Source organism: Ovis canadensis, chromosome 1 (assembly GCF_042477335.2).
Source record: "Ovis canadensis isolate MfBH-ARS-UI-01 breed Bighorn chromosome 1, ARS-UI_OviCan_v2, whole genome shotgun sequence".
Taxonomy (NCBI): Eukaryota; Metazoa; Chordata; class Mammalia; order Artiodactyla; family Bovidae; genus Ovis; species Ovis canadensis.
In genome coordinates, this window is record NC_091245.1 from 168,173,079 (window position 1) to 168,195,640 (window position 22,562).

Sequence of the window (22,562 nt, forward strand, 5' to 3'; positions counted from 1 at the left end):
TGAAAAAGGCTTTTGAATTTCATCTTTTGCTCCCAGGATCAAGAGGGGAGAGTGAAGTTCTGAGACGTGGTTTGAGGCCCTTTAGGGGCGTGGGCATTTCGGAGCCCCAGTCCCTTCCACTCGGAAATGTTGGGGATTTAAGCCAGCGCGTGGCGCGCCTATAATTTCATCCCAAGAACGGGTTGAAATCACACTGTTTAAAGAAACCAGCCTAACCACCTGAAAGGGTGGGAGTAAAAGGAAGCAGGGCCGGGACTAGCCCTGGTGCGGAAGACCCCTCTCGGCCCGGGCCCCTCCCGGCACCGCAGTGGCCGCCGAGTGCCACATCAGCACCCGCGCTCCACTTCCAGGTTCTTCCCAAGGATGCAGCGAGCGAGCCCGGGGGGCGGGGGGCGGGGCTTGAGGCCCGCGGGAGTGGCGGGCTAACCCGCCAATAGGCGGCCAGCGAGGAGTCCCAGAGACCAATGAGCTGGAGCTTCTGCTAGCGGCGGCCTCCTAGACTCATGCCCCGCGAGGGAATCAGATGAGACACATCTGGACAGCTGCGCCGGGGAACTGTGCTGCCCCTTCTCGGGCCGACGTCAGCTGAGCACGTCTCCCACGTTCTCTCCTTGCAGCCACTTATTATTATTCATTTTCCCAATGAAGCAACCTGGAATCCAAGTTTAAAACTTTTCCCCTCTAATGCGAGAGGGGGCCAGATCCCATCCTACTTGTTAAACGTTCTTGGGGCTCTGGGATCCAAAGGACAGAAACAGCAACAACGAAAGCCCAGCAGCTGTCCGATTTAAAACTGGCGAAGTGGGAAAGCTAGTATTAAGACTGAGTTGGGTAAGTTTTGGATACGTGTTGGATATCCTGTTAGCGCTCTGTGATCTCTACCCTGCGTCTTTTCCTATTCTCACTAGCCCTCTCTTCATCAGGGAGAGAATACCGCTAGCTGCCCCAAACCGAACAGACTTCGTTTCCTTTACTTCTTTGGTAACACTTTAGTTTTGGGGCATCTGTATGCTATTTTTAAAAATTTCCTGGGAACAGAAATTTAACTGCTTTCCTATTAAAAGCCTCTTCTAACTTCAAAGTTGAACTACCGATAACTTTTCTGTTTTCTTTCTGTGAGAACAGTGTATACATTTGTAGAGCCCGTATTTTTATCCACCCCCTACACTCTGTTTTGGTAGAGGATTGAAAAGTTATCTGGGTTATTCACAACTAATGAAACTTTTACTTTCTTAAATAAGATGTTTAATATTAAATTATTTAAATCCTGAATTGTTTTAGGTAGTTACTGTTTCACTTACATGTGAATGAAGCTCAATGTCTTTTCTGTATTCTCCTGCTCATAGTGGTAGGCACAAATTCTTCCCTGATCATTAAAAAACACATTAAACGTGTGTTTAGAGATGCTGTGCATCCACTATGTACACCAATAATGTTATATATTAATCGCACTATGTGCCACTATGTACATCAATAATGTATATCCACTCTGTACATCAATAATGTTATATTATGACCACTACGTACAGACCACTATGTACATCCCTATGTACACCAGTAAATAGCATCAATGTTATGTATTAATCCCATAATTACATCAAAATAATATTCAGAGTGGTTATTAGGTCTTTGTGCTTCCACATAATTCTGATATTTATTTCAGGATTTAGAAATGGAAATGTTGGCAAATATTGAGCTAGGTGAATGGCCTGAGGCTCATTCTATCTTAGACATCAACAATTGTCTCTGTTTAAGTAATGTTTTAGATTTGAAGCTTTATCAGATATTATTTACTATTGTGGCATTTGTGGCCAGAATTAATCTTTAATTTCTGACTTAGAAAGCAGTAGGTGCCTTAATTGCTAGTGCGTTTTTGATTCAGAAAAGCATTGCACACTGTGATTGGAAGAGTTGAAGTGGTTTTCAGGGCTGGAGGTTTAGAAGGAGCAGTGTTGCAGGGATCAGTATAAAGAGCCAGCTGGTCTGGTTCAATTCAAAACCCTCCTGTTTGATCTTGAGGAAGTTACTCAGTCCATCTTACCTCAGTTCCATCCTCTGTATGGGGAGATAATATTACCTATCACCGGCTCCCTTCTCAGCTTCTCCTGCTGCATTTGTTTTCCCAGCCACCATTCTGACCTCTACACTAGCACCTAGGGTTTACTGAGTGCAGACCAGTTGTTAATGGGGCCTTGTGTATGGCTGTAAGGGAGAGAGAGTTTGGAGAGGAGAGTGAGGTAGAATTTATCAGGCACCTTAGAAAGATCCAGAAGGTTCTGGGAAAGAGAACCTATAGGATGGTTTTATAGGAAGGTTGGCATTTCTGGGAAAGATTTTGACAAACAGCTTTGGTTGAGGGGAAAGGAATCCTAGAACAGAAGGTGGCAGGCATTCTAGGAGGAAGGGAAAGCATGGACAAAAGCATTGAGGCTAGAAAGTGTGAATCTACCCTCAGGACATTGGATTGTGATAGGGATAATTCATGAGAAGTTAGTAGATGGAAAGATGGAAAGTGGGGGAGGGGGAGGTAGGAGAGGGTGGTGGGGAAAGCCTGTGGGGAAGGAGAGGCTTGGGAGGTAAGATTGGTAGGAAGTGGCAAGCTAAACTGGTGGCAGTTGCATAGTTGGAGGTGTCTCTGGAATGATCCATCTCTGGAGTCCAGTTTCTACCCCTTGCCCAGCACACCCTCCCCATCTGTTCCACTGCTTCTGTGACCTCCAACCGCCCCCCCCCCCCCACCTCCAGGGCCTTGAAGGACTGCCCAGTGAGTCTGGGTCCCACTCTTGGAATCACTGTTGTGGTGGCTGTCTTGGAGCTCTGCTGAAGTGGTTTGGCATCCTGGATTATTACTCAGGCTACGTTTCAGATGCAGGCTGCACTCTAAAGTCTTTGACATGGTTGTGATTGTTGCACCCATCCCCAACCCTCTACACACACAGTGTGTGCTGGAAAGCCCTTTTTATGTTGCTAAGAGAGTCGAGCATTCACATGGTAATATTTATAACCTTATGATGTACAATTGTTGAAGAAGATAAGACCTGTAGTATTCACCTCAGTGGAGAGTCAGTTTGGAGATCTCTGCTGTCTCTTCCTTGGGAAGCATTGAGCTGTGTCAGAGGGAACCCAGGTCTGGCCCTGATGCTGCTGTGGACCACCTGTGTCACCTTGGGCAAGACTTTGAGCCATTATGGCCTTCTCTGTGCCATCAACTATAAAAAGATCTTTAAGGTCCTTCTTCCCCTGGATGATTCTTTTATTCTTCTTGCATCCCCTAGAGCCCAAACCTTAACCATTAGTCTGTGCTGCCTTGGGTATAATACATCAGAGTGGTATGTCAAGAAGTAGTCAAGAAGTCCATGCAAGCAGGATCACTGGAAGTGGAGGAACCATTTGGAGGAGTGGAGTTGGTACAATTTCCCAGGAGTGGCCAGAATATCAACATGAGTCTTGTGTATGGATGTGTTGCCTATGCAGACAGGTCATGTTTTATTGTTGTTGTTCAGTTGCTAAGTTTTGTCCAACTCTTTGCTGCCCCATGGTCTGCAGCAGATGCCATTCAACCATCTCATCTGGAGATGTTTTACTTGTTTTTTAGATGGAGCTCATTACACATAATATCTGTCTTTTCATCTTGATTGAACAGAACTACCATAGACCTTGGACTTACGGTAGACTTTCAGGAATATCAGGTGAATCAATGTTGCCTTTAAAAAGCTAAAACAGAGTACACAGGCATCAAAAGTAATGATTCCCCCTTTATTTACCTGCCTTCTTCCCTTTCTACTAGTTTTTCCAGAAGTAATTTTGTTAGTAGTTTGGTCTGTATCCTTCCAGTCCTTCTCCAAGAGTCTACTCATGGGTGTAGATCTAAACATGAATATAATTTAAAAATATAAATAGAACCACAGTAGTTTTATTTGAAAATACAGAGAAACAATGAAATGTCCCAAGGCTTGTGGAAGAATGGGGCAGATGCCAGGTACCCTTTCTATTCCTGTTACTTATGAATCCTTGTTTGTTTGTTTGTTTGTTTCTTATTTCTAGAGACACTGTGGTTTTGGGATAAGAACTTCTCATGGTGAAGGTAAACGCAGGACTATTTGAGGGGTCCTGTTATTAGTCATACCCAGTCTGCATTTGAATTTTGGGAATTCAGTCTTACATTTTTTAATATAGTGAATCAACTTTAAAATATTTCTTGAAAAACAGTTTAATTTTCTTTTTATCTTATTAACTTAATGTAGTCACTCTTTTCAGTCTAGCACACTGACTGAGCACACGGACTTTGGAGTCAGACTGAGGGTTTCAACCTGATACTTGCTTCTTACTAGCATAAGTCACTTTGTCTTGGAGGTTTTATTACCTATAAAATAGGGATATCAAAGCCACTAAAAGAGAAAATCAGTAGAAAACATTTAACATGGTGTCTGCATCATACTAAAGCCTATACATGTAAGCAGTTCATTTTTTACTGTGGTAAAAAACGTAACATAAAATTTGTCTTTGTAACCATTTTTAAGTGGATAGTTCAGTGACGTCAAGTACATTCACATTTTTGTGCAACCATCACCACTGTGTATCTCCAGAACTTTTCCATCAAATCGAAACTGTGTCCTCATTAACCCTTAACTCTCTATTACCTTCCCTTGTCCTCTCAGCCTCTGGCAGCAACCATTCTACATTCTTTCTCATGGATCTGACTACTCAAGGTATCTCATATAAGTGAAACTATACAGTATTTGTCTTTTTATGACTGGCTTATTTTACTTAGCATGTGTCTCCAAGGTTCACCCAGATTATAGTGTCATAATTTGATTTATTTTTAAAGCTTAATAAATTTTCTTTGTACGTATATATCACATTTTGTTTATCCAAAACAAATGTTGATGGACATTTGGGTTATTTCCATCTGCAAAGTTTATTTTTTGTGTCAATTTGTCCGGGCTATAGTATCCAGGCATTTAGTCAAACATTATTCTAGATATTTAGTGAAAGTATTTTTATTCTTTAGGCTTTAACCCCATGAGGGCTTCCCTTGTGGCTCAGTGGTAAAGAATCCGCCTGCCAATGCAGAAGCCACAGGAGATGTGGGTTCGATCCCTGGGTGGGGAAGATGCCCCAGAGAAGGAAATGGCAACCCACTCCAGTATTCTTGCCTGAAAATCTCATGGACAGAGAAGCCTGATGGACTATAGTTCATGGGGTCCCAAAAGAGTAGGACATGACATAGCAACTGAACAGCAACTACTTGCATAAAATTCAAATGACATCCCTCATTTCCAGGTAGCCCTGTATTAAATTACTATCCTCACACTTTAAATGAACAAAGTATAAAGTTCTGAATTTCACTTTGATATGTCTAGGTATGGACTTAAAAAAATTTTAACAGCTTGTTTTCTTTTGACGTGTCCTTTATATTTGAAGACTCAAATATAAAGTCTTCCTTTAGATCAGAGAGTTGTTCTCCAGTTATTTGAACCTCACTTCCTCTCTCTATAAGCCAGAAATAATTCAGACTAATGATTGTCAACATCTGTTACAGGAAGAGGGGAAAAGCCAGCATAGAGAGAGGCATGTAGTAAGGAGCACATTTAGGACAGATTTAGGGACACTTTGTATTAAATAAAGAATGAAAATTTAACAACATTAAAAAATGTTAATGTAGAAGGAAAAGTCGTGAAAAGTGCTCATACCACAATCATGTGGTAGCTGAACCTTGAGGACAAGGGCCTGAGGAAGAGAGAGTGATATGGAGGAGAGAGAAGGTTTTGTTGAGAAAGAATGGGGGGTGTTGGGGTCAGGGACCTAGGAGCTCTTGCCTTTAAGCCAGCAGGAAGGAGGACTGACAGCCCAGCCTCTCCACCTCTGGGGCCGCTTCTCCTCCTTCTCTGCCCTCAGTTTGTTTGCACCAAGGGCATGAAGACAGACTGTGGGAGAGCAGGGTGATCTGGTTTTTCCCTTACTGCTTGTGTGACTTTTCCACTGTTGTTTGCACTGCGGGGAGCAGAGGAATGAATCAATGAGGATGAATGAGATCATCCTCCTGGGACAAATGGGAAAACCCCATACAGACGCTAAGGCTCCTTTTCCTCATCAGAAAAGCAGGCCTTTCTCCCTGTACTTCTAAGAGAGGATTCATGAAGTCCTGTATGTAATGGCGCTTCATGAACTGTATTGTGTTTTATGGAGGAGAGAGGTTATGTGACCGTGATCATACTTTAAAGCTCTTTCTTCACAGAAAGATGCACAAACAACTAATGGCTAAGTGAGTGACAGTTTATTAGGTGTCAGCTCTTCTCAGGGTTCTTCTTGTTGTACCGTCATGGATGTCTTTTGGGGTAGAGGCTATTATTATTTTAGAGATGAGATAACTGAGGCACAGAGAGGTTAAGTAACTCTTCCAAGGTCACACAGTGATGAAATCAGGATTTAAGCACAGGATAACCTCCTTGCAGTGTCTGAATGCTTTATGCCATGTGTAATATTATCCTCAGGAGTGAAGCACCTGTTGTTGGTTGCCACTTTTTGATATTCACCATGGCCGGAAAGGTCATCTGGCTCTGCCTTCATCCACCCATCTCCACCTTGCCCCATCTTTTCCCAATGCTAATGAAATGTAGTCAGACTTTGGATAAAAAAAGTAGGTTCAGGTAGAGGCCACATAATGATTTGAGGTGTGAGATACTTGTTTTGTTCTTTCATCTACAAGCTCAGGCTTGGACTGGTGCTTCTCTCATGTTCTCCAGTAGCAATAACTTTGGCACTAGTTTCAAAATGAGTGAGATGGCCAATACTAAGTCCCAGAGAAGACCTGTGAGCAACTCTGCTCAAATAGGACTTCCCTGGTAGCTCAGATGGTAAAGAATCTGCCTGCAATTTAGGAGACTAAGGATCAGTCCTTGAGTTGTGAAGACCCATTGGAGAAGGGAATGGCAACCCACTCCAGTATTTTTGCCTGGAGAATTCCATAGACAGAGGAGTCTGGCAAGCTACATTCTGTGGGGTCTCAAAGAGTTGGACATGACTGAGTGACTAACACTCACACACTGCTCGAATAATGCAATCTACTTCTCCTCTGATAAGCTTGGCCTCATGATGTCCAGATTGTATTTACACCTTATACAAGCCTTTTAGGCTGTTTGTTTCCTTTCCCAGAAATGGGGCTGGTGTGAGTCAGGATGGTACAGGCGACATTCCAATTGCTTTTGAGATTAGAAAATAAAAGATTGATAGTGTGATTGTTGATATTGTTGATGAGAATTCATTGGTGGAGAGCATGACAGTTACTCAATGAGTTTTTGGCCTGGGTGCTTATCATCCAGAGGCTATCTGTGTGGAGACAGTCATGAGTCTTTCCCCATCTCACCGTTGCTTTCCAGTTTCCAAATGGAGCACTGCTGTTGCAGTGCATGAGAAAGCAGCAGCTGGAAAATTGCTCATGTGGCCGTGGAGAGACATGGGTTATACACAGCATGCTTATATAGCTGGAAGAGGTATTGGAGAGTCAACATCATTTCAGGCTGGACTTCCAGTATTCTCCTTGCCTTTTAAACCCATTACCTATTCTAATGATTTCCAGCTTTCAGAAGAGGATTTGATTGTCTTTTGTTAATGAACTGGCATGGTAATGAAAGCAATTCTCAATTTTTTTGGTGTGTGTGTGCTTGCTGATGCTCAGTCATGTCCAACTCTTTGTGACCCCATGGACTATAGCCCGCCAGGCTCCTCTATCTATGGAATTTTCCAGGTAAAGATATTGGAATGGGTTGCCATTTCCTACTCCAGGGGATCTTCCCAACCCATGGATCGAACCTGCGTCTCTTGCATCTTCTGCATTTGCAGGTGGATTCTTTATCACTGAGCCACCTGGGAATCCCTTTGCTGCTGCTGCTGCTAAGTTGCTTCAGTCATGTCCGACTTGTGCGACTCCATAGACGGCAGCCCACTAGGCTCCTCTGTCCCTGGGATTCTCCAGGCAAGAATACTGGAGTGGGTTGCCATTGCCTTCTCTGGGGAATCCCTTTAGTGGCCAAAAAAAAAAAAAGTATATTCAATAGTCTGAGGATGTGAAGTAGTAATGTGTCTTTTATCAAGCTTTTTAGGAGATTCTTGGGTCGGTGCCTCAAGATCCTCATTCTGAAAAACTCAGGTTAAAGTGGTATCTTTTCTGTGTAATAATATTGGTGTTGAGTGCTAAGTTGACTGAATTTGAAAGAATTTCTGTTTTTGCCCAAGACAGAGTAACAGGGCCAGATTTATTCTTATCCTGAAATAATAAAAAAGATCAGATAAAATATACGAAGCAATATATGGGTTTTGAAACACTGGTCATCAGGCAATGGGAGGGAAATGATATCCAGGAAATTACAAGGAGGTGAACACTCCAACTGCTCCAGCTGATCCCTGGGAGAGGGTCCAGGCTGAGCCCCAGGTGGAACTCGTACTCCTTGAGTTGAGAGGTGGTGCTGAGAGCCCAGGAAACCAAGGTGGCCAGAGTTCACAGGACTGAGCTCCAGAACCAAGAGACCTGCACAGAGAGGGGTTGCTGGAAACATGCAGGAAGGCCCCTCATGTGTTCATAAGAGTAAGTGAGTCAACTATGGGAGTCTGGAGAGTGGCGGGAGGGGTGCAAAGATGAGGGAGAGGGTGGAGAGCAGTGCCCTGCAGTCACAAAAGTCTGGGAATATTGCTTGTTCCCTCCAGTCGGATTGGAAAACTTATAATTCACGAGTACTGGACAGACAGTCAGGAAGGTCTGGCCTCAGATATGGGGAATAGTTAGCCCTACACTGATCACTGCTCCTGACATGCCTAACAGATCATTAAAAAGTGATAGCTGAGAGGATCAGACTGCTCCCAGGTCACCTACTCACCCCAGAACTGACCTCAAGAATATTTAGAAATATGAAAAAATATCCAGTGCCCAAAAAGACAAAATTCACAATGTCTGGCACCCCAAAATAGTAAAGCAGTTGTGTTTAAAATGAAATACACCATCCTTGACTGACCTAGAGGTGTATTTCCACACACATTTTTGTACCATTATGAAGTCAAACAGTTGAGTCCTTCAGTGTAACATTTTGTACATAATGTGCCCTACTCTGCCAAACCATGGTCTGGGTTGATATTTATCTTGGCTTCTGAGACAGCAGTTCCTCTTTCATGTCTATTATTGTTTTTTAAATATGTTTCCTGTGTTTGGTAACTCCAACTTCGGCACTGGCTTATGGGAAGGTAAGCTCAGTCAGTATATCATGTATCTGCCCCAGGCATTGGAGCTGGGAGCAATGGCTGGTGAAGTGGGGCTGATTCTCTAAGGCTGATGGGTGACTTGGAATCAAACACCTTAGAGAGCAGTACGGGCCAAACCAGGGAGTCCCAGATCTGCTGACAGGTGTAAGGGGTGAGTTCAGCCAGGGTCTAGAACCAGAAGCCTCTGAAATTAAACAGGAGTGTACCAGTGTTGTGTTAGAACTGAAGCTGAAGAGTCAGACTTTGAATTTGCTACTCGCAGTTTGAGGTTGGGTTAGTGAGATTACTCTGGGGTCATGCATGAGCTTAATGCTCCGGGGTCAATAACTGACCTCCAGACTTCGAGCCTGGGCTGTCTCTTCTCCTCCGAGATTAGGTAATTTTTAATTTGGTCACCAAGCACCAAGTGTGTTTTGCTGATTCATTGCTGCCTAGAAGTTCAGTCTGACACCCTGTCTTCTGGGTATCTCTTCTTTAATACTTTGCCACTTGAAGAAACAAGCGTTCTTCAGTTTGGCTGGTACCAAGCACCTTGCCATCCTTTCCCATTCTGCCTGAGCAGATAGGTGGCTTTTCTTCTTATAAGTCTCTTGGATGGGGAAAAGTATATGTTTCTTAAAACAGTGTGTCCCAAATCAATTTGTAAGAAAGTAAGAACGCTCTTACTTGAAGATAATGACAAGATATCACTACTATCATTTGATGAAAATGTTACTTTCTTTGAAGGACTGGGGATAAAGGGTCAGTCTTAGAAAAAATTGGAAGTCAGTTTTTCTTTTAAAGCAGAGGTCTTAAGATCACGTTTTCACCTGAAAAGGAGGCTCTTGATCAGAAGTCTTCCAAAACCTTACTTTTATTCCCAGTGTTGGCTGGACTGTGGGTTGGGTTACTACAGCAGGAATACAGGGATGCATATTGGTCAGTATTCTCACGATCTCTATGATGGTTCTTGTGGCAGAAACAGTTTACTTGCAGTATTTAATAGAGATAATAATAACAGCAGCCGCAGCATTAGATGGTGGATGGAAAAAGTCTATCACTTTCATTTCCTTTCAATCAGCATTGATTGGAGGAGGATCCGTTTCTCTCTGGTGTTTTTCAGTGAGAGAGATGAGGAGAGCATGGGTGAGGCTTTCTGTCTTCACTTGATGAGCTTAGGACCATTTCCTGTCTTCCTGCACATGTCTGGGACCTTCAGCCTGTTTGGAAGATGTAGTCAAGGACAAAGATTGTGGTTTCTGGAGAGAAATGCACAGAACTTGATACAGTCTAACAGTTGTTAATTGTGGTAGGTGTAACTGGTTTTGCTTTTTGGCATATTGTTATTGTTGTTGTTCAGACTCTTTGTGGCTCCATGGACTGCAACACACCAGGCTCCTCTGTCTTCCACTATGTCCTGGAGTTTGCTGTCCACTGAGTTTGGTTCATGTCCATTGAGTCGGTGATGCTATCTTAACCATCTCATCCCCTGTGGTCCCCCTTCTCCTGCCTTCAGTCTTTCCCAGCATCACAGTTTTTTCCAATGAATCGACTCTTCACATTAGGTGGCCGACGTATTGGAGCTTCAGCTTCAGCATCATGCCTTCCAATGAATATTCAGGGTTGATTTTCTTTAGGTTTTACTGGTATGATCTCCTTGCAGTCTCTGGGTCTCCGAAGAGTCTTCTCCAGCACCACAATTTGAAAGCATCAATTCCTTGGTGTTCAGCCTTCTTTATGGACCAACATCCATTCATGACTACTAGAAAAACCATAAATTTGACTGTAAGGACCTTTGTCAGCAAAGTGATGTCTCTGCTTTTTAATATGATGTCTGGGTTTGTTATAACTTTCCTTCCAAGGAGCAAGTGCCTTTTAATTGCATGGCTGCAGTCACCATCAGTGATGATTTTGGAGACCAAGAAAAGAAAATCTGCCAGTACTTCCACTTTCCCCACTTCTATTTGCCATAAAGTGATGGGACCAGATGCCATGATCTTAGTTTTTTTTCTTTCAGGTCACACAACTGTATTTTCTATTTGTCTTGTGTATAGATAGGGCCATCTGATTGGTTTAAACCAGTTAAGCCTTCTCTACCACCTCTCTGTTGCCTCTGTGGTGAACATAAAGTCCTTGTGTTGAAGATGGCCTCCAAGAGGAATGTGATCTGAATTTCTAAAGCATTGCTTGAAGGAAAGATGCCCAGGAAAGCCACACAATTGAAAGTGCTCTGTTGTTCTTAATTTGCATAATATGTAACCTTTCACATTAGAAGCTACTTAGTTTTTCTAATGTTGAGTTTGAAGCCAGCTTTTTCACTCTCCTCTTTCACTCTCATCAAGGAGCTCTTTAATTCCTCTTCACTTTCTGCCATTAGACTGATATCATCTGCGTCTTTGAGACTGTTGGTATTTCTCCCAGCAATCCTGATTCCAGCTTGTGATTTATCCAGCTCAGCATTTCACATGATGTACTCTGCATTTAAGTTAAACATGCAGGGTGACAATATACAGCCTCAACATACTCCTTTCCCAGTTTTGAACTTGTCTGTTGTTCCATGTCTAGTTCTAACTGTTGCTTCTTCTAACCTGCATACACGTTTCTCCAGGAGATAGGAAAGCTGGTCTTTTACTCCCATCTCTTGAAGAATTTTCTTCAGTTTGTTTTTGTCCACACAGTCAAAGGCTTTAGTGTACTCAGTGAAGCAGAAGTAGATGTTTTTCTGGAATTCCCTTGCTTTCTGCATGACGCAGTGAATGTTGGCAGTTTGATATCTGATTCCTCTGCCTCTGTGAAACCCAGCTTGTACATCTGGAAGCTCTCTGTTCAGGTACTGCTGAAGCTTGGCTTGAAGGATTTTGAGGATAACCTTGATAGCATGTGAAATGAGCGCAATTTTATGGCATTTGAGTTTCTTTGGCATTGCCCTTCTTTGGAGTTGTAATGAAAACTGACATTTTACAGTCTTGTGGCCATTTCTGAGTTTTCCAGATTTGCTGACATATTGAGTGCAGCACTTTAACAGCATCCTTTTAGGACTTGAAATAACTCAGCTGGAATTCAGTCACCTCTACTAGCTTTCTTAGTAACAATTCTTCCTAAGGCCCTCTTGACTTCCAGTCCAGGATATCCGGCTCTAGGTGAGTGACTACACCATCATGGTTATCCGGGTCATAAAGACATTTTTTTTGTACAATTCTTCTGTGTATTCTTGCCACCTCTTCTTAATCTCTTCTGCTCCTGTTAGGTCCTTATTCTTTCTGCTTTTAGCATTATTTTATTTCTGCTTGAGTGATAATGAGTAAGAAAGGGTAGAGTGAGTGGGTCAAAGTACTGTGCCCTGATAAGCAGTTACATTCTGATTGCCTCTCAGATGGGAGCTTATTTTTCCCTGAGATGAAAATCTGCTTGACAATGGGAAACCCTTGAAGCAGGCAGGAGCCTTTGAGTTGCTTCAGTCTCAGTTCTGCTTCCATCTCCCACGTTGTCTCTGCCCTCTACTCTCATGCTCTTCTGCCAAAACCCATAATTGTCCTTCTGTTGGCAGCTTTCTCCAGGATCTCATTTACCCAGAAACTGCACAGAATTCAGTAGAGGCTAAGTCAGGATTCTTCCCCTCCTGTTTTCTGTGTATATTATTTTGGGGATTGGAAATCAAATTTTCATGCCACTCTAAAGTCCTTCTTCAAGATTAAAAAAAATAAATTTATTTATTTTTAATTGAAGGATAGTTGCTTCACAATATTGTGTTGGCCTCTGCTGTATATCAAGATGAATCAGCCATAGGTATCATATGTCCACTTCCTCTTGAACCTCCCTCCCACCTCCGACCCCTTTCCACCCCTCTGCTGCTGCTGCTGCTGCTGCTAAGTCGCTTCAGTCATGTCCGACTCTGTGCGACCGCAGAGACGGCAGCCCACCAGGCTCCCCCGTCCCTGGGATTCTCCAGGCAAGAACACTCTAGATTGTTACAAAGCCGCAGTTTGAGTTCCCTGAGTCATACAGCAAATTCCCGCTAGATATCTATTTTACTTATGGTAGCGTATATGCTTCTGTGTTACTCTCTCCATTCCTCTCACCTCCCCCTCCTCTCTACCCTCTGCCTGTGTTCATAAGTCTCTTCTCTATGTCTGCATCTCCACTGCAAATAGGTTCTTTGCTACCATCTTTCTAGATTCCATATATATGCTTTAATATATAATATTTGTTTTTCTCCTTATGACTTACTTCACTCTGTATAATAGGCTCTAGGTTCATCCACCTCATTAGACCTGACTCAATGTGTTCCTTTTCATAGTTGGCTAATACTCCATTGCATGTACACCACCACAGTTTCTTTATCCATGCATCTGTCGATGGACATCTAGGTTGCTTCCATGTCCTAACTGTTGTATATAGTGCTGCAATGAACACTGGAGTACATGTGCCTTTTTCGATTTTGGTTTTCTCAGGGTATATGCCTAGGGCTTCCCAGGTGCCTCAGTGGTAAAGAATCTGCCTGCAATGTAGGATCTGCCGGAGACACAGGTTGGATCCCTGGGTTGGAAAGATCCCCCAGAGGAGGAAATGGAAACACACTCCAGTATTCTGATAGTGGAATTATTGGGTCATATGGTAGTTCTACTCCCCGTTTTTTGAGGAATCTCCATACTGTCTTCCAGAGTAGCTGTAATCAACTTACATTCGCACCAATAGTGCAAGAGGGGTTCCTTTCCTCTGCACTCTCTCCAGCATTTATTGTTTGTGGATTTTTTGATGATGGTCATTCTGACCAGTATGAGGTGATATCTCATTGTAGTTTTGATTTGCATTTCTCTAATAATAAGTGATGTTGAGCATCTTTTCATATGTTTTTTAGCCATCTGTATGTCTTCTTTGGGGAAATGTCTGTTTAGGTTTTTTTGCCCACTTTCTGATTGGGTTATTTGTTTTTCTGGGATTGAGTTTTATGAGCTGCTTGTATATTTTGGAAATTAACCCTTTGTCAGTTGGTTCATTTACTGTTATTTTCTCCCTTTATGAGGGTTGTCTTTCCACCTGTTTATAGTTTCCTTTGCTGTGCAAAAGTATTTAAGTTTAATTAGGTCCCACTTGTTTATTTTTGTTTTTATTTCCATTGCTCTGGGAGGTGGGTCATAGAGAATCTTGCTGTGATTTATGTCATACAGTGTTCTGTCTGTTTTCCTCTAAGAGTTTTATAGTTTCTGGTCTTACATTTAGGTCTTTAATCCATTTTATCTTTGTGTATGGTGTTAGGAAGTATTCTAGTTTCATTCTTTCATACATAGCTCTCCAATTCTCCCAGCACCATTTATTGAAACAACTCTTTTCCCCATTCAATTTCTTGAGTCCTTTGTCAAAGATAAGATGCCTATAGGTGTGTAGGTTTATCTCTGGGCTTTTTATCTTGTTCCATTGGTCTATATTTCTGATTTTGTGCCAGTACCATACTGTCTTGATGACAGGGAGGTTGATTCCTCCAGCTGCATTCTTTTTTCTCAAGATTGCTTTGCTATTTGGGGTCTTTTTTGTTTCTATACCAATTGTGAAAATTTTTGTTCTAGTTCTTTGAAAAATGCCATTGGTAACTTGATAGGGATTACATTGAATCTGTAGATTACAGTTGGTAGTACAGTTATTTTCATAGTATTGACTCTTCCAATCTAGGAGCATAGAATATCTCCCCATCTGTTTATGTCATCCTTGATTTCTTTCATCAGTGTCTTACAGTTTTCTGTATATAGCTCTTTTGTCTCCTTAGATAGGTTTATTCCTTGGTATTTTATTGTTTTTGTTGCAATGGTAAATGGGATTGATTACTTAATTTCTCTTTCTAGTGTATAGTAATGCAAATGATTTTTATGTATTGATTTAATATCCTGCAACTTTACTAGATTCACTGATTAGCTCTAGTACTTTATAATATCTTGATAATATCTTTAGGGTTTTCTATGTATAGTATCATGTCATCTGCAAACAGTGAGGATTTTACTTCTTTTCTAATCTGGATTCCTCTTTAATTTCTTTTTCTTCTCTGATTCCCCTAGCTAGGACTTCCAAAACTGTGTTGAATAATAGTGGTGAGAGTGGGCACTCTTTCAGTTTTTCACTGTTGAGAATAATGTTTGCTATGGGCTTGTTGCATAATATCTTTATTATGTACAGGTAGGTTCCTTCTATGCCCATTTTTGGAAGAGCTTTTATCACAAATGGGTGCCGAATTATGACAAAAGCTTTTTCCGCATCTCTTGAGATTATCACATAGTTTTCATCTTTTAATTTGTTAATATAGAGTATCACATTGATTGATTTGTGTATATTGAAAAATCCTTGCATCCCTGGGGATAAACCTGACTTGATCATGGTGCATTATCTTTTTTTTTTAATTTTTATTTTTACCTTATTTTGCTGTACAATACTGTATTGGTTTTGCCATACATTAACACGAATCAGCCACGGTGTACATCTTTTTAATGTATTGTTGAATTTTCTTTGCTAGAATTTTATTGAGGATTTTTACATCTGTGTTCATCAGTGATATTGGCCTGCGATTTTCTTTTTTTGTGATGTCATGGTTTTGGTATCAGGATGATAGTGGCTTTGTAGAATGAATTTAGAAGTGTTACTCCCTCTGGAATTTTTGGAAATAGTTTCAGAGGGATAGGGATTAGTTCTTCTCTAAATTTTTGGAGATCCAACCAGTCCATTCTAAAGGAGATCAGCCCTGGGTGTTCTTTGGAAGGAATGATGCTAAAGCTGAAACTCCAGTACTTTGGCCACCTCATGCGAAGAGTTGACTCATTGGAAAAGACTCTGATGCTGGGAGGGATTGGGGGCAGGAGGAAAAGGGGACGATAGAGGATGAGATGGCTGGATGGCATCACCGACTCGATGGACGTGAGTTTGAGTGAACTCCAGGAGTCGGTGATGGACAGGGAGGCCTGGCGTGCTGCAATTCATGGGGCTGCAAAGAGTCGGACACGACTGAGCAACTGAACTGAACTGAACTGAACTGAACTGAAATGTTTGGTAGTATTCACCTGTGAAGCCACCTGGCCCTGGGCTTTTGTGTTTTGGGGAGATTTTTGATAGCAGTTTTGATTTCAGTGCTTGCATTGGTTTGTTCATAGTTTCTATTTCTTTCTGGTTCAGTCTCAGAAGGTTAAACTTTTCTAAGAATCTGTCCATTTCTTCCAGGTGGTGCATTTTATTGGCATATAGTTGCTCATAATGGTCTCTTATGATCTTTTGTATTGTCTGTTGTAACCTTTCCTTTTTCATGCCTAATTTTGTTGATTTAATTCTTCTCCCTTTTTTTCTTGATAAGTCTGGCTAATGGTTTGTCAACTTTGTTTATATTCTCAAAGAACCAGTTTTTAGTTTTGTTAATCTTTACTATTGATTCCTTTATTTATTTTTCATTTCTTTCTGCTCTGATCTTTGAGCTATCTTTCCTTCTGCCACTTTGGGTTATTTTTGTTCTTCTTTTTCCAGTTATTTTAAATGTAAAGTTAGGTTGTCTGTTGTTTTCCTTGTTTTTTGAGGTAGGAATGTATGGCTCTAAACCTCCCTCTTGGAACTGCTTTTGCTGCATCCTGTAGGCTTTGGGTCATCACATTTTTGTTGTCAGTTCTAGGAATTTGTTGATTTCCCTTTTTATTTCTTCAGTAATCTGTTTGTTATTTAGAAATTTGTTTAATCACTTGTAATTCATATCTAGTCTCATAGTGTCGTGGTTAGAAAAGATGCTTGATATGATTTCAATTTTTCTTAAATTTACTGAGGCTTGATTTGTGACCCAAGATGTGGCCTATCCTGAAAAATGTCCTGTGTGCCCTTGAGAAGGAAGTGTATTCTTCTGCATCTGGTTGGAATGTCCTGAAGATATCAATTAGGTCCATATGATCTAATGTGTAATTTAAGGCTGTGTTTCCTTATTAATTTTCTGTTTGATGATCTGTCTTTTGGTGTAAGTGGGGTGTTAAAGTTCCCTACTATAATTGTGTTACCATCAATTTCCCTTTTTATGCCCTATTACTGTTTGCCTTATGTATTGATGTGCTCCTATGTTGGGTGCATAAATATTGACAACTGTTATGTCATCTCCTTGGATTGATCCGTTGATCATTATGTAGTGTCTTTCTTTATCTCTTATAATATTCTTTAAGGTCTATTTTGTCTGATATGAAAATTGTCACTCTGACTTTCTTTTGATTTCCATTTGTATGGAATATCTGTTTTCATCCTCTCTCTGTCTGTCTGTGTCTCTAGGTCTGAATTTTATATATATATATATATATATATATATATATATAAATTAAGAGGACCGAATTGTTTTCCTGTCTTGAAAGATATTTTTGAAAAGTTAAAAACAGAGAAAGGTCAACTGAGTGGATGTTTGGATTTTGAGGTTTCCTGACACGGGGGTGAAATTAGTTCTGAAAAGAAAAGATTTGGGTTGTCGTGTTAAACACCTGCTGCTTAGAGCACAGTGGTTCTGTGTTTCATGGAAAACAGTGTTGACTCTCACACTGAGCACAGTGAAGCCTCTGACTTTTCCTTTCGGTGCACACCCTTCAGTAATACTGCTGAATCATAAAGCATATGCGAGTTGGGATGGAGTGTTGTTAATGAGGGAACTTAGGCCTGAAAAGTACAATTTCAGGAAAATCTGCAAGAATATCATCTCTCCTTCATTTTTTGTCACATCATCCCTTTATTTTTTCCATGTTTTAGTTAACAAGTGATATTGAGAAGTATCTTCTTCTTTATCATCCTCAAACTGAAACGCATCCTTTTCTCTTTTTCCTGTGGGTATGATTTGAGAAGCAATTCATCATGGGCAATTCTGAGTCTATGTTGAATAAGAAAGCAAGAATAAGGGTGAATAAATATTTTTTTGGTGTTTTAAGTCATTGAAGAAATGATTAGCAAGTTAGTTTGCATAACTGAGCATCTTACTCTTATAGAAAGAGCCATTAGACTAGTATTGGAGAAAGCAGTGGTATCCTTTGCAGAAAGACTAGTTTAATTGAGGTTTCTCCACTGGCCTTCTGTTAGGCTCACCTCCACCTCTAGTCCATCTCATCATTAACCACGTTTCTGAAATTAATGTATTAGAGGGGCCGTTTGGTCACAGGATGGGTGAATATTGATTGAGGGTGGTGATGGTGGATGGAAAAGGGAGGGCCTGCTGGTTATTCCAACTGAGAGCCTGAAAAACATGAAGAGGGAGAGTTAGCAAAAACACAGAAAGAGAAAAAGGAAGCAACTGAGCCAACCTAAAACATTTGTCGGAAATCTTCTTGAAGACTAATTTACTTTCCTTAGCCCTATGGTTGGGCTTCCCAGGTGGCTCAGTAGTAAAGAATTCACCTGCAATGTAGTTCAATCCCTGGGTCAGGAAGATCTCCCTGGAGAAGGAAATGGCAACCCACTCCAGAATTCTTGCCTGGGAAATCCCATTGACAGAGGAGCCCATCAGGCTACAGTTCTTGGGGTCGCAAAAGAGTTGGATGTGATTTAGCAACTAAACAACAACAGCCATACGGTTGAGTCATATTTTTTGTAACTAATTCTTATAAAATCTAACCATTTCCAATGGCTGATGAACAAAGAAGTCTCTTCCAACTTGTTAGGGTAAAGAGATCTCTTCTTTAACCAAAATTATAGGAAATCTTCTGCCTCCAGGCACTCAAATCTCTTACTGGGCCCACCCTGAAAGATTGTTCTTTTCAGATCAATCCAGTTGATTAGGTTAATTGGGGCCCAGTCAATCTTAAATAAGTAAATACCAATTACTGGGGGAGAAAGCTTTTTTAAAAATTGAAGTATAGTTGATTTACAATGTTGTGTTAGTTTCTAGTGTACAGCAAAATGATTGTTATGTGTATATATGTGTATATATATATATATACACACATTTTTGTCTGTGTGTGTGTATATATATATATATATACACACACTCCTATACAGTAAGACATTGTTTGTTTTATATTAATATATAATACTTTGTGTCTGCTAATCCCAAATTTCTAATTTATCTCTCCCTTCCCTTTCCCTTTTGGTAACCATAAGTTTGTTTTCTATGTCTGTGAGTCTATTTATGTTTTGTAAAGAAGTTCATTTGTGTCATATTTTAGAGTCTACAATAAATAATATCATATGGTACTTGTCTTCCTCTTTCTGACTTATATCATTTAGTATGATAGTCTCTATGTCCACCCATGTTGCTGCAGATGGCATTATTTCATTCTTTTTTATGGCTGAGAAGGCAGTGGCACCCCACTCCAGTACTCTTGCCTGGAAAATCCCATGGATGGAGGAGCCTGGTAGGCTGTAGTCCACGGGGTCGCTAAGAGTCGGACACGACTGAGCGACTTCCCTTTCACTTTTCACTTTCATGCATTGGAGAAGGAAATGGCAACCCACTCCAGTGTTCTTGGGTGGAGAATCCCAGGGACAGGGGAGCCTGGTGGGCTGCCATCTATGGGGTCGCACAGAGTCGGACACGACTGAAGTGACTTAGCAGCAGCAGCAGCAGCAGTAGTATTCCACCTGGGGCTTCCCTGGTGGTTCAGGTGGTAAAGAATCTTCTTGCAACGCAGGAGACCCAGGTTTGATCCCTGGGTTGGGAATATCCCTGGGTTGCAAAGAGTTGGATATGACTGAATGAGTAACACTACACTACTATTCCATGGTGTGTATATATAATACATCTTTATCCATTCATTTGTTGATGGACATTTAGGTTGTTTCCATGTCTTAGCTATTATAAATGATGCTGCTATGAACACTGGGGTGCATGTGTCTTTTTGAATTATAGTTTTCTCTGGATATTGCCTACGAGTGGGATTTCAGGATCATATGGTAACTTGTTTTTAGATTTTTAAGTAACCTCCATACTATTATCCATAGTGGCTGCACCAATTTACATTCCCATCAACAATGTAGGAGCGTTCCCTTTTCTTCACATCCTCTCTAGCATTTGTTATTTTATAGACTTTTAAATGATGGATAGTCTGACCAGTGTGAGGTGGTACTTCATTGTAGTTTTAATTGGTATTTCTCTGATAATTGAGTATCTAATAGTTGAGTATGGTTTCCTGTGCCTATTGGCCATTGTATGTCTTCTTTGGAGAAATGTCTATTTAGTCCCAGGAGAAGAAAGCTTTTGCGTCTCTAAGGAAATAGCCATGTTTGTGAGTACAATTCAGGATTTTATCAGATGGCAGGAATTTCTCTCCAAGTGATACCAGCATGGAGTGATGCTTCATAGGGACATGGAGCTTTCCAGACACTCTGCCTAGGTTGAATGATGCCCAGAGCATCTCTGTCCACTGTAGTTCCCATGCAGGTTGCTCAACAACCAGAAGAGAAATTCTTTGTCTTCAGAGCCAGCTTCATGGTTGTGCGATGTGTACAGTTGTACAGGGTCCAGTTTTAGATGAGAGCACTTCATTCTCGGTTTAATGCTCTACTGTCACTGTTGTGAACATCCCAACAATTTACAAACAAGGGGCCCCACACTTTCATTTTGTTCTTGGCCATACAAATCTATTAGCTGTTTCTGCCTCATTCTTCCAGGGTCACTCAGGTGTCACAAGAGGGAGAAAATAAAATCAAGAACCTGTTTGATCGTCTTCCTCCAAGTTTATGTATCCAGATAAACACCTAGTGAAACTGCTACCCATTCTTTGATCTTAATTGATGGCATATTTAACCTCCTTTAAGAGGAGAGTCTCAGAGATCTCTTTTCCATTTCTAAAAGCATTTCTATACTGACTTAGAACCTCTAATTAAAAGAATGATTCAGGTCTGGGCAACATGTGGTACTTCCGTACTTGGAAAAGAAGGATTTTCTACATCTCCTTGGTTTACTTTGTTTTATGGTTCTTTGATAGCATAACCTCAATTTCATGGGTGCATTTTACACATACATGTGTAAAATTTATTTTTAAAGCAAGATCTAAGAAATATTCTTATTGGCTACTGGGTCCAAATATTGAAACCAGCAGCAATGATTGTGAATATTCTTTCCTGAGTTTTCTTAATCTTCATAGGCTGTGCACAGGTGAGGGCTGTACCCTGCAGCTTTTATCTATTTCCCTTGGGTGGGAATGGGTGTGAGTAGCCTGGCTTGGTGGACTGGCCCAGGAGAGAGAAGCAGGGTCATGGGTGAGCCTTATCCCTGTGGAAGCCTCCACTATTCCTGTGCTTACACATTGGCTACCTAAGCTGGATGACTGAGCAGTTTCATAGAAATGGTTAGTCGGGAGGCAGACTTGGTGAGAGTGGGCATAAAGGCTGTAAATCCTTCTCAGGACCTGGAGAAGCACCTGCTGACAGTGGCTGGGGAGTGCTTCCCTGATTGCAAAGGACAGTGTCTTCTGCTAAGCAGAGAGCGTGCATAGTGGAGTGGCACTCAGTCTTGTTTGTCTGATGACATTAATTACAGGGTGTTATGGGCCAGGTTTCTGTAGGTTGGATGGAGGTGGAGGCCACTGGCAATGTATACCATGCATGCCCAGGGAGAAAGGTGTGAATGGGAGGAAGAAAAAGGATTTCTCTGGAGCTGTTCCAAGGCTGATGCTGGTAAAAGATGCTTGTCTTTCTCAAGCATTAAAGCAGCATCTGCTAGGATTGTCAGCTACTGAACAGCACATCTTCAACACTCATGAGCTGTGGGGAGTGTGGGTAGAGGTGAAAGTGTAGTAAATTTTAATATTGTGTTTTCTTACTAGTTGCTTTTGGTGTGCAACTGGATGTGTGTATGTGTGTAAAACTGACAGAAACTTGTCAGGTTATGGTCTATTTTTTTATTCTGTTGGCAAATTTTCAGCATTGAGTAAGACATGAAGGCTTTGTTGTAAGGCTTTAAAACAGGGCTTTGTTTTGTTTCTTAATCCTTAAACCTTCTGCCTCAAGTCCAAGGTGCTACTCAGACCAAGGATGATGAATGACTATGAAGGGAGAATTGGTTTGACACAGTCAAAAATTAGTTCACCATTTCTATAGTAATCTTTAGTGTAAAAGAGCAAGAACTTTTCATTTGCATTAACTTCTAACACTTATGTACCAAATTATTATATGCCAAGCACAGTTCTGGAGCCAGCGATTAAGAAGAAAAGAAAAACAGAAAAGATAATCATACATCCATGAAGCTTTTGTTCGAGTGAGGGGCAACACAATCAATGAAATAGCCAGGGAATTCTGTAGTAGTTTAGATGGGAATTATTATGGGAAAGTAAAGCAAGAAAAGGGTATGGGGTTTGAGGCACTTAGTAGTTTTCAATAAGATGATCACGAAGGACTCCTTGAGAAAGTTTTTG

At 41.1% G+C, this 22,562-nt stretch overlaps 1 protein-coding gene across 4 annotated transcripts in view; it reads left to right on the plus strand.

Annotated features, from left to right (window-relative positions):
• Positions 1 to 380: 380 nt before the first annotated feature.
• LOC138419381 (transmembrane protein 45A-like) overlaps positions 381 to 22,562 on the plus strand; it is a 110,994-nt gene continuing 88,812 nt past the window's right edge. Inside the window, exons 1-2 of one of the 4 annotated variants that reach the window (XM_069552241.1) lie at positions 513 to 831; positions 3,596 to 3,689. In XM_069552241.1, the coding sequence (XP_069408342.1) occupies positions 3,596 to 3,689 (94 nt within the window). In that variant the 5' untranslated portion in view covers positions 513 to 831. Of the gene's footprint in view, positions 832 to 3,595; positions 3,690 to 22,562 lie in introns of all 4 variants that reach the window. The other 3 variants (XM_069552235.1, XM_069552255.1, XM_069552245.1) reach the window with 3 other exon arrangements.